Below are 12064 nucleotides of genomic sequence, written 5' to 3'. Positions count from 1 at the left end.
TTGCTATAGAGACTGAATTTGAGGTGAAAGCTGGCACAATAATGCAGAAAGCACAGTCTGGTGTAAGAAACAGTTGGTGCAACTACACAAAAAGAAAAAATAGTAAATCCTAGTGGTAACAACCTAGAATAGCCTATTTAATTTTACACAGTCTCCATCTTTTAAGGCACCAAAAACATGCAAGTGGAAGTGGTTCCTCAACAATCCCATTTAGATAACAATGTAATTAATGGCATCTTTGACCTAAAACATCTTAGTACCCATGAAACTACTGAAAGAAATAAAAAGCATGGAGACAAAAACGATCTGGACTTCAGAAGAGCAGATTTCAACCTCTTCAGGGACCTCCTTGGCAGGGTGCCATGGGAAAAAAATGGATGAAAGAGTGGCCCAGGAAAGCTGGTCAGTGTTCAAGGATCACCTCCTCCAGGCCCAGGAGCAATGTATCCCAAAAAAGAGGAAGGCAGGTAAGAACGCTAGGAGGCCTGCATAGACGAATAGAGAGCTCCTGGACATGCTGATATGCAAGAAAAGAGCCTACAGAGAGCGGAGGCAAGGACAGGGAACCTGGGACAAATATAAAGACATTGTTCGTGCAAGCAAAGCTCAGGTTAGGAAAGCTAAAGGAGAGCTGGAATTGAATCTGGCTAGGGACATTAAGGGGAACAAGAAGAACTTCTTCAGGTATATTAGTGAGAAAGGGAGGACAAGGGAGAATGTGGGACCCTTCCAGAAGGGAAATGGAGAGCTGATGACAAAGGATATGGATAAGGCTGAGGTGCTCAATGATTTCTTTGCCTCAGTCTTTAATGGCAAGGTCTCTAACCACAATGTCCAAGTCCCAGAGGGCAAAAGTAAGGACTGGGAGAAGGAAGATCTGCTCATTATAATTGAAGATTATGTTCACGAGCACCTAAGGAATCTGAATGTGCACAAGTCCATGGGGCCTGATGAGATCCACCCATGGGTCCTGAGGGAACTGGCAGATGAAGTTGCTAAACCACTGTCCATCATCTTTGTAAGGTCATAGCAGACTGGTGAAGTTCTGCTGACTGGAAAAGGGCAAACATAAAGCCCAGCTTTGAGAAGGAAAAAAAGGATGACCCTGGGAACTATAGAGCAGTCAGTCTCACCTCTGTGCCTGGCAAGATTATGGAGCAGATCCTCCTGAAGGCTCTGCTAAGGCAAATGGGAAACAAAGCAGAGGTGACTGGTGGTAACCAGCAATGGCTTCACCAAGGGCAAATCACGTCTGACAAATTTAGGGGCTTTTTATAATGAAGTCACAGCAAGAATGGACAACAGAAGGGCAACTGACATCATCTACCTGGACCTGAGTAAGGCATTTGACTCTGTCCCACATGACATCCTGGTCACCAGACAGGAAAAACAGGGACTTGATGGGTGGAGCACTGCTAGATAAGGAATTGGCTGGATGGTCGCACAGAGAGAGTGGTGATCAATGGCACAATGTCCACCTGGAGACCAGTGCCAAGAGCTCAGTGCTGGGACCAGTGCTGTTTAACACCTTCGTCAGTGACATGGACAGAGGAATCGAGTGCACCCTCAGCAAGTCTGCAGATAACACCAAGCTGTGTGGCACAGTCAACTTGCTAGGGGGAAGGGATCCATCCAAAGGGACCTGGACAGGCTGGAGAGGTGGGCCCAGGCCAACCTCATGAAATTCAACACGGCCAAGTGTAAGGTCCTGCAGCACCTGGGTTGGCACAATCCCAAGCACATATACAGGCTGGGTGGTGAATGGCTGGACAGCAGTCCTGAGGAAAAGGACCTGGGGGGTCTGGGTTGATGAAAAGCTCAACATGAGCCAGCAGCATGCACATGCAGCCCACACAGCAACTGTGTCCTGGGCTGCTTCAAAAGAAACATGGCCAGCAGAGCAAGGGAGGGGATTCTGCTCCTTTACTCTGCTCATGTCAGACCCCACCTGGAGTACTGTGTGCAGTTCTGGAGACCCCAACACAAGAGGTACATCAAACCATTAGAGCAAGTCCAGAGGAGGGCCATAAGATGTTCAGAGGGCTGGAGCACCTGTGCAATGAGGACAAGCTACAAGAGTGGGGGATCTTCAGCCTGGAGAAGAGAAGGCTTCAAGGAGACTTTATAGTAGCCTTTCAGTATCTGAAGAGGACCTACAGGAAGGCTGGGGAGGGACTGTTTACAAGGTCTTGTAATGACAGAAGGAGGGGTAATGGGTTGAAACTGGAAGAGAGGAGATTGAAACTAGATGTTAAGAAAGGGTTCTTTACAGTAAGGGTGGTGAGACACTGGAACAGGTTGCCCAGGGAGGTTGTGGATGCTTCCTCCCTGGAGGTGTTCGAGGCCAGGTTAGATGAGACCTTGAGTGACCTGTTTTAAGGGGAGGTGTCCCTGCCTATGACGGGTGGTTGGAAGTGGAAGATCTTTGAGGTCCCTTCCAACCAAAACCATTCTATGATTCTATGATCTTGTCACTAAGGAGATGTATGCATTTACATTCTTCTGGTAAAAATCCTATTTTGCTTGAGAATACATATTTTTACACAAGTACTATGTTGCATTACATCTGCAACAAGGCTTTGGAGTTATAAAACTGCTACTCTGTGTGTGACAATTTTCCTTAAAATTGTCATAATACGAACATCTTATACATCAAACAAAATTTTTGAAACAATTTATTAGTCTGAAGAAACAAAATTCTCCAGATTAAGAATGCTACACTCACACTGTTTCTGAAATATTTTTCTGCCTACAGATTTCCAGGATTTTGATGAGGAAAAGCTGTGTAAAAGCTATGACAATATTTAGGCTTTCTTCATAGTTAACTCTTTTGAGCAACTGAAATGTTGTTTGAGTATGGGAATTTTCAGCATTTTCTCCTCCAGACAACTCTGGCTAAAGTGAACCAGTAGGCAAGGTTTCCATCTCTGCAAAAAACACAAAACCAGTAAATATTTTTGCCAGTCTCCTAAAACATTTACATGTGCAAGGAGATAAGCAAGTAATTTTTGTAATACTTCAACAGTACAGCTCCTGACACTAATGTCACAATAGAAGGCCACAACTAAGCAGTTAGCTGCCAGCAATCGAAAGACCCTCTGCTTAGTGTTTAAAGCAGCCTCAAGAAAGCAGCTCTACAGAAAAGCAGGGCCATACAAGTAGAGAGCAGACAGAGCAGAATACTCCTATGTGGGTTAATCAAGTCTGTAGTCTTTTCCTGAGAAAAAAGCATGGAAAACCAAAAAGCTTATGTGCTCACTAAAGACATCTAGTTTCCCCATTCTTTAGCCTGCCTTCGATGCAAAAGAACAGATTATAGTATGGTAAATGATGATATAGAAGTATTGGAAAGTATTTGAAGAAAGGGGAAAAAAAATACAACCAAGGAAAACGCCTGAAGGACATAAAAGCAGAAAGAAATGGCTAGGGAAAACAAAAATTTAACCCATTTTAAAGTTCCTCTGTTCTTTGACAAATCATTCTTCTTTATATTATATAATCTCAAGAGGACTTGAAAAAACAAAATAGGTAGGAAAAGCAGCACAGAAAGACTTGGGAGAATATGTGGGGCTTTTATTCTGCATGGAAAAAGCAGATTGTGGATTCATGGGTTGCCATAGCAGTATCATGTGGCCTATACACTTCCCACATGCTCCTAAATGTTAAGGGATAGTGGAATTGTTCTGTAGACTTTTAGATGAAATTTCTCTTCTCACTATGCATTAAGATAATTAATTATAAACTTCCTGTGTCATTAATAAAATTAAAGGGCTTAATAATACACAATGTAGGGACCTCTAAGAAATCTATCATCTATCATAACTGAAAGAAGTAGCAGATGTGGCTGCCACTTATGGACATTGCCTTACTCTGGAAAGTAACAATATCCCTTTTTCAGCTCACTGCCTGCGTGTCTCAACCTCTTCTTCTGACAGGCTTAGAGGCTAAAGATACCAAATGAACTGTTCAGTACTGCAACAAACAGAAAACTTAGAAATTTGAGTTTCATTTTACAGTATTTCTCCTCTGTTAGAAATTCAACTCATTACTTCCAGATGCTATAGTAAAGAATAGATTAATAAACAAAAAGTAGGCCATATGGTGAAAATACTTTTCTAACAGTAGTTACTTTGGTCAAATAGATTTTATATTTACTAAGAACCTAAGATAAAATGTGTCATGCCAAATGTATTATTTATGCTTGATTTTTATATTCATAAACTGTGAATGACACAACGGAAACATATCAAAAAATGAGGTTGTTACCATGCAGGCTTTCCCTGACCCACACACAGTCAGGATACATCACACAAGCACTTGTTATTGTTATTCCTTCCTGAAGAATTTCATACCCATTACTTAAATTCTCACTTAAAACTTGATGGCATCTTTTATGGTGAGAAAAACACACCTTGAAGTGAATACTTTTTACTAGTGATGCATTTCTTCTATTTTCTTTAGAGCAATTTGCTTTTCCTGAATGAAAAAAAAAAACAAATAAAAAAGGCAGTTTGAGTATCATCCATTCTTTTCATCTACTGTAATTTCTAGCACAATTTATGATATGTTAAAGTAAAATAGTCCTCATATGTTATGGGCTGAAGATCACAACATCCAATTGAAGCTAGAATATGGAATTTGAGCTCAGTCTTTTTAGAATTTTAATATTTAATCAAATTAAATTATTCTTTTCTAAGTGAACAAGTAGTTCATGATGAAATTACTGCTCACTGACTCCGTATTTTCTGAAAAATCTCTAATTCCAGTAAAATCTGGCCCTGATTCATACTGAATCACAGCCACAAAGATCCAAAAAAACATGTCTCCTGGCATAGTAGTCTGAATCACAAGCCAAATCAACATTAGCAGCACAGAACGCAGAAACAGTAAATTAATATTATTTCTATTTGGCACAAAGCCTGCAAAACTTGGGATGCAAATTCCATGCTTACATAGGTAAATTTATTTTATCAGCTCCTCCTTGGGCAGCAGAACAGTCATCTGTTCATTTCAATATATAAGTAATACCTTACATTTATCAATATCTGGTATTTATCACATATAAGGGCATGTGTGCAGATTGCCCATCTATGGCTGTACAGCTAACACTTGGAGCAAAGGTCTCAGCATTCAAAGCTATATTGCAACGAACCCATAGGTGGCAGAATGGGCATACTACTAAATACAAGAAATCATCACCTGAATCAGCTCATGGGCTAAACGGCGCAGAACTTCTTGGGTTGTTTCAACGATTTCTAATTCTGTCATGACTTCCCAGCTACCATTCTGGAACCTCACTGGCATAGAAAAGACAATTCCTTCAGGAACACAAAACTGACCTGAAGTAGTGGGAAAAAAAACCTCTTAATATTACCCAAACACATTATTTCTGATTAAAAACACATCCTTACCAGTGTCAAGATTAGTCATACAGGCTTGCGAAAAATCAGCAACTGCAAGATCCTAGTATAAATGTGGACTGGATTTTTTCAGTGTAGGGTTCAAAGACAAAAGAGTTCTCCTTTCACTGTAACTTTGTATTTTAGTTAAATGTACATGACTGAGTTGGAAAGCACCTTTGAAAGTCATGGGGCTTCTACCACCTCACTTGGCAACCTGTTCCAGCATTCCATCACCATCACGGTAAAAAACTTCTTTTTATGTAGTCTAAATTTTCCTCTCTTTTAGCTTAAAACCATTGCTTCTTGTTGTATGACAACAGGTCCCCATCAAGCACTGGAAGGCTGCAATAAGGTCTCCCCAGAGCTTTCCCTTTTCCAGGATGACCAATCCTAACATTCTCAGTCTTTCTTCACAGCAGAAGTGCTCCAGCCCTTAGATTGTATTTATGGCCTTCCTATGGACCTGTGCCAGCAGGTCCATATCTTTCCTATGCTGTAACAGAAATGGTGTAACAATTTCATGTATTAAAATAAATGTCTGTTGTGACATATTTTGTGTATTGGTCCATGTAACTACACAAGAACAGGTTTTCATTGCTTAGGCTCTAAGAACTATGGTTACAGAATCACAAAATTAACAAGGTTGGAAAAGACCTCTAAGATCATAGAGTCCAACTTATCACCTAACCCTTCTAATTAACTAAACCATGGCACTAAGTGCCTCATCCAGCCTCCTCTTAAACACCTCCAGGGATGGTGACTCCACTACCTCCCCGGGCAACCCGTTCCAATGGCCAAACACTCTGTCTGTGAAGAACTTCTTCCTAATGTCCTTGCATGCAACATATATACCAGAAAAGTATTTAAACTAAGAGACTCTGCAACAAGATAATGTTAATCTAAGAGATGCTTGTAAGAAATGATTATCAAATCACAAGCTCTGGAAAGTAAAATTTCTTAGATTTGGAGGTTTTTATGCTGAAAAAAATCCCTCAGCCTCACACTATATCCTGATGTGGTTTACCTGTTTATATTTAAAATCCAGAATTAAAAATAATGTTCTAAGTCCTGAGGAAAGCTACAAAAGAGTAAGTGACAAAACTAGACTTACCTGTAGTAAGTACTCCCACAGAAATGATCTCCCCAGGAGGAGAGCCATGATACCAGTATCTCAGTACAGTGGCTACTGCATGAGCAGGCAACATTCCTACATAGCGGCTGACCCTAGAAGTCAGGGAGCTCTGTGCAGACTGAAGTTCTGAATGGACCCATTCACTACATACAAAAAAGAAGGGTGGAGGAAGAGAAGAAAATAAAAGGTGACTATAGGCAGAGTAATTTTTTAGAGGAAAAAAAAAAGAAACCTGAAGGAAGAAAACAGTCAAAATCAAACTTCACTGTTAAACGCAAGGCACTTAGAGACCGAAAATATACAATCTAACAAAAAATGGTTCAAAAGGTAGCAATAAAGTGCCATCTATGAAAGTTATTTACTCAAGTTGTAATCTGTGTTATTATTAATGATAATATCATTATGAATTACCATTTTATGTAAAAGTCAGACATGAACCATAATTTCTCTGTGCTTATCACAGCACAAGGGCAGGATAAAAACGAATGTCTGCTGTCCAGTAAATGCTAGGTTTAGACCAGAGTGGGAGTCAGTATAGTCAGGTATGATGAAATGCCACATCTGCTGCCCTCTCACTGCACTCATACTTTCTCTTCCCACAAGAGGTTATCCAGCTGCCTGGTATCATTTTTAATAGCAGTTAACACATTGTCTGTTTTGAGCAACTGACTACATTAGCGTGTTCAGACCATATGTTCAATGGGAATATAGGTACTTCAAGACGCAGATATGTTTAGTATTATTTCAAAGTTTCTTCATGCATACTAGACATCTAAGCCATTACCCAAACTTCCACTAGTTCTTATAAGCTGCTTGTAATATAATAGAAGAGAAACATACTTAGTATGGTGGAAAATATAGTTACAAACAGTGTTGGCAGGAGAGCGAGAACTACATGTAGCACTAGGAATTACTCAACTTCTTTTCCAGAGTACTTCATCTTGAGTTTTCCTTTAAGTATAGAGCTGGTCACTAAAGACAAATCCTGAAAAAAACCTCTCTTGATATTTATTACACATTTCAGACAAACGTGGACTAAAAGCAGTTATTTAGCTTTACTTAAAAAAAAAAGATTTGTAGTGTACCTATCATAAATCATATTCAACAAAGGACGTGGAAAATCATCTGGGCCCCAAATAGCACAATCGTATCCATAAAGTTTTGCATGTGACAAATCAATGTAGTTGTGGCCAGTAATATTGCCCCAAACAATTACATTTTTAACACCTGTAACAGAGGAAAATACAGAGATTAATGAAGAGATAGATACATATTTTCACAATGTAGGCTGGACTAGATGTCCTTCAGAAATGCCCTTCATGATGAATTATTCTTTCCCTTCATGATGAATTATTTCCTTGATAGCAGGAATGGTTTGATCTGAAAAAATGCAGCAGGTTTCTTCATAACATACAAAACTTAATCACAATCTGAAAATCAAACTATCACGTTATTGTACAAAATAGACAAAACTTAGTAAAGACTTCTATGTCAAAACCCAAACCAAATCGTATTGCACAAATACAATCTGTACATGCATACATAGAATGCCTAACAGTAAAGAATCATTTAGAAAAAATCCCAAACTATCTGCTTTGGTGCAAAAGAAATTTCTCAAATAACCTGCTGATAGTCTATTTAGCCTATTACCTTACATTTAAAAAATATTTATAATTGCAAATACACACACCCCTAGACTTGTCATTGAAGACCATTTCCTACTTCTCCAATGCTGAAAGAATCCTGGCACTGAGCAGACCACCTTTTGCCATGCAGCACAGAACCATGAAAACATAACCAAGCTGTAACAACTAACCTGAGGAAAAAAACTAATTAACCCTGAATAACACTACAACACAGTTCTACTGTACTCTCGTTATCTGCACAGCAGTATGTTGCTATGTTAATTCACAGATAGTTTGTGTGTCTCCATTATAACAGTGAACTGCAAATTGCAAAAGCACTCTTGCAACTTTAAGTCTTTGACCCACAACACAGCTCAGTGCTTTTTAGCATAGTTCCAGCACAAACACACCTTAAAGGCAGGGCTGAGTCTCCAAGCATTAACAAAAGAACTGATATTCATGGAATCAGGCACACACCCAGCGACTGGCTAGCACAGAGAATGGTAGCACCTCCTAGTCACACATTCTGTACAGCCATTCCGTTTAGTGAGTGCACTGCTATGGCTGCATTTCTGCACACAGGTCAACTGTGTTCTGCAATTATATACGTGCTCTCAAAGGTATCCATCCACTGAATTCCCCAAATGCAGAACACATAAATATTCACCTGCTGTGTTCATATTCAGCTTTCTGGCTAGCATGGCTTTGGCCACACTTTCCCAGGATGTTGCAACGGCAATGACATTCTCAGGTTTAATTGATGGGCCGTATGTCATGATCAGCATTGCCTTAAGGTTCACAAATTTTTTTCCTGATGAAATTACTCTGACCTCACTCCTGGCATTCCTCTCAATCTGAGGAGCGTAGACTTGGCAAATCTCACTCACTTCTCTAATGCAGTTCTCAAGCGATTTGACTTCATGGTTTAAGAGGACATCATCAAGAACAATGACAACATCAGCTTGAACAAAAGCCTCACGTATTTCAGTGTGCACTGAAATACTCCGGAGGAGTGGGAATGCCATGTCTTCAGCTTCCATTACAATACCACAAAGAACTTCCTTAAACTTGTCAGTGTCAAACAAATGGATGCTGATTTCTGTGGTCATCCCAAACACTTCGCCGTTTGCCAACAGAGGGATCAGCTGATAGCAGATTGGAGATGATGCACTGATAAAGAGAAGGATATAGAAGAGTTATAGTTGATGATTAACCACTGCAAGTTTGGAAGTATTATATAAATAAACAGAGCTCTTTTGTAGTTGACTATGTTTAAATAGACCATTAGCTTGATTCCTTTTTTGCTCTTTCTGTCATTTTAACAGGTTAAAAATTAAAATAGTTGGGTCCACCTTTCATTTGAAGTTTTTTTCATCCTATATATGTCAGTTGATACTGTTACATAAAAATTGGTGACTTCAAATATCACTATTTTGTTAAGGTGCTCTATTAGGACTACCAGAAATACAGAAATTTCTAAAGTTAGAATCGCAAGATACTCATACTTACTTCTATATTTCCAAAAACATTTAATGCAGGATAGATGCACTAAAAAATCCCCATCTTAATTTGAAAATACTTCTTCTCTAGGGTAATCTTGGTTCTAAATGTTGCCTGTTTACATTCTTACCTTGAACTGGTGTAAAACATGACAAAAGAAGAAATAATTTCTAAATTATATACTGCATGTTCATAATGAGGGGGGCAGAATCCAATTCAAATCAGCAAATTACAGGGATTCACGTGTGACTTCAGATAGTTATGACTGTTATACATGACAGGAAAAGTGCATTCTCCTGAAGCTTAATGAAACTTCAAGGATGTTGAGTTTGCTCTTACCTCGTGATCCAGATCTGCAAAGGCTTGACAAGATTTTTAATCTCTTCCTCCTCTTTCTCAATTTCAGCATATGCCTTCAGGTTCTCCTCAGCAATCTCTAACATTTCCTCATTCGATGTCACTGAGGTGATGCCATAATAGCGCTAAGAAAAAAAGGACGGTCTCTAATCAAATGACAAGCCAAACAGCCAGGAAACACTAGAAAGGATAGCTTTGTTTCACATTTAGAGGAGGAATAAAGAACAACATTATTATAATGGGAAGTAAAATATGGATTTACAGTATTACAGGCAGCTCACTACCTGAGCGTGTTCCAGAAAATCATTAACTCCTCCTAGAAGCCGACCCTTTCCTCCTCGGTCCAACAGTTCTCTCCAAATGATAGGAGACTCTCTGTGTTCCCATCCGTTCATTTCACAGATGTCATGAAGCCACTGCTAATGTAAACATCCCCACCAGAAGGTTTTAGTACTTCTTCACATTTGATAACATAGATACTACAGCTGTAAACATTCTTAATTTTTAATTTCAATACATAATTGCAAAGTGCTTCACAATTTACATACCGATACGTACAAAAGCAAGGCATGGTGATACTGTAGAACCTCAGCAAGTGAGCAAAAGGTTCTCATTCTGCTTGAGTTTACTGCTGCCAATTTGCTGTTGTTTTTAGTGTCACAGTGCTGTGAAACAGTGAGTAATCTGAGGCTTCCTATTTAGCAGCAGAAGATAAGTAAATTGCAGAGGCTAACTGCTGTACACTTACCTGTTCAAGTTACATGGTTGAGGTGTTAAGCTAAATATATGAGGTGATAAACATCATAGTATTATGTCATGAATATTGTAATTTTTCAGCTCTTTATAGGGACTACAATGTAGACATGACATGTCTATAGCAAGAGTTCTCAGAAAGGCCTACCCACATTGTAAACAAATAAGTGAGATTTAATTTCATACTTCCATTGTAATTCAAAGCCCTTGAATGCCAGAAATGCTGTTGATGATTAACAACGCTGAAGACATATGCAATCACAGTGTGCAAAAGCTCTATAGGCTGAGCAGCCACTTATACTTAATAAAGAAAAAAAACAACTTCTTAGAATGGCATGCATTTTGTGCCCTTTGTCTGTGCTAAGACTCTTGAGAATGCCAGCCTTTCAGATTCAAACTTTTCCTCTGGCTACCTCTCATGGCCAAAGTTGCTTCTGCAGCACCTCTACTCAGATATCAAAATGCTGGTATCAGAAAAAGAGACACACTAAAGATGAGCATATTCGTTTCTTAGCAAAGCACAGAAGCATCTTTCAACGACTTGACTTACTATCCCTTACCTCCCATTTGTCAGGGTGCTGAAGAATCTTGTGAACCCTGAAGTCTGGCAAGTTAGCCTGGAGATAGTCAGCCAGGAGCTCAGCTTTGGCATAGTAAGGGCAGTTTGCCTTACCTGTGAAGGCAAGTGCCAACATCACACGTTGAAGATGTTGTGACATTAACTGATAAGGGCTCAATAGCAAAACCTTTTTTCAATTGTCCCAGTTAAAAAAAAAACACAAAACAAAAAACACTAAAACCAACAACAACAACAAAAGATAAGGTCTTACGAGTTATCAGAAAGTTAACAGAAGTGTGTAAGTCAGCAACAAAAAGAGAAATTCAGAGGCTGAATAGTTTCTTCAACAATCGCTGAGAGGGCTGAGAAGGTTACCCCTCCCCAGGGACAGCAGCAGAGGCAGAAGCCTCACGACAGGGCGCGGGGCCAAAGCCGACTCGAGAACGGCCGAGGCGTGTGCCCTACAGACGCCGCTTTCAACGAGAAGACTAAAATAACGTCACTCTACGGAGCCTGCAGAGACAAAGGGCGGCCCCGGGCACAGTCCAGCTGCCGCCGCCGCCTGTCTCCCGCTCTGTACCGGCACCCGCAGCCCTGCCTCGCCTCACCGGCCAGCACGAACTTGGCCATGCGCCCCGCGCCGCTCACGCCGCCGCCGAGGCGTCGCGCAGCAACCGCCGCGCGCAGCAGCCGTTTGTCCCTCGGCCCGCGCCGTCCTTCTCGCGAGGCCTGCTGG

The 12064-nt window shown here is 40.2% G+C and overlaps 1 protein-coding gene across 2 annotated transcripts; it reads right to left on the bottom strand.

Annotated features, from left to right (window-relative positions):
* Positions 1–2657: 2657 nt before the first annotated feature.
* On the bottom strand, positions 2658–12050 carry MDH1B (malate dehydrogenase 1B). Of its 2 annotated transcripts, none has more exons than XM_064161053.1 (10): positions 11937–12050; positions 11330–11442; positions 10301–10435; positions 9999–10141; positions 8827–9329; positions 7620–7761; positions 6514–6677; positions 5200–5339; positions 4412–4476; positions 2658–2927 (listed from the first exon to the last, which is right to left on the bottom strand). In XM_064161053.1, exons 1-9 carry the CDS (start codon positions 11956–11958, stop codon positions 4432–4434), a joined length of 1407 nt encoding a protein of 468 aa, XP_064017123.1. In that variant the 5' UTR covers positions 11959–12050; the 3' UTR covers positions 2658–2927; positions 4412–4431. The 2 variants fall into 2 exon arrangements, with proteins under 2 accessions (XP_064017123.1, XP_064017131.1); XM_064161061.1 differs by lacking the exon at positions 11937–12050 and adding an exon at positions 11600–11817.
* Positions 12051–12064: the final 14 nt, after the last annotated feature.

The sequence above is a fragment of the Pogoniulus pusillus genome, chromosome 2 (assembly GCF_015220805.1).
Source record: "Pogoniulus pusillus isolate bPogPus1 chromosome 2, bPogPus1.pri, whole genome shotgun sequence".
Classification (NCBI taxonomy): Eukaryota; Metazoa; Chordata; class Aves; order Piciformes; family Lybiidae; genus Pogoniulus; species Pogoniulus pusillus.
This window is presented reverse-complemented; position numbering and strand designations above follow the sequence as displayed.

Coding starts and splice junctions, on each gene's coding strand:
- MDH1B (XM_064161053.1), bottom strand. CDS start 11,958: ATGGCCAAGTTCGTGCTGGCCG. Junction 10,142..10,300: donor ATTTTCTGGAACACGCTCAG/GTAGTGAGCTGC, acceptor TTTTTTTCTTAG/CGCTATTATGGCATCACCTC. Junction 6,678..7,619: donor TTGAATATGATTTATGATAG/GTACACTACAAA, acceptor TTTTGTATGTAG/TGAATGGGTCCATTCAGAAC.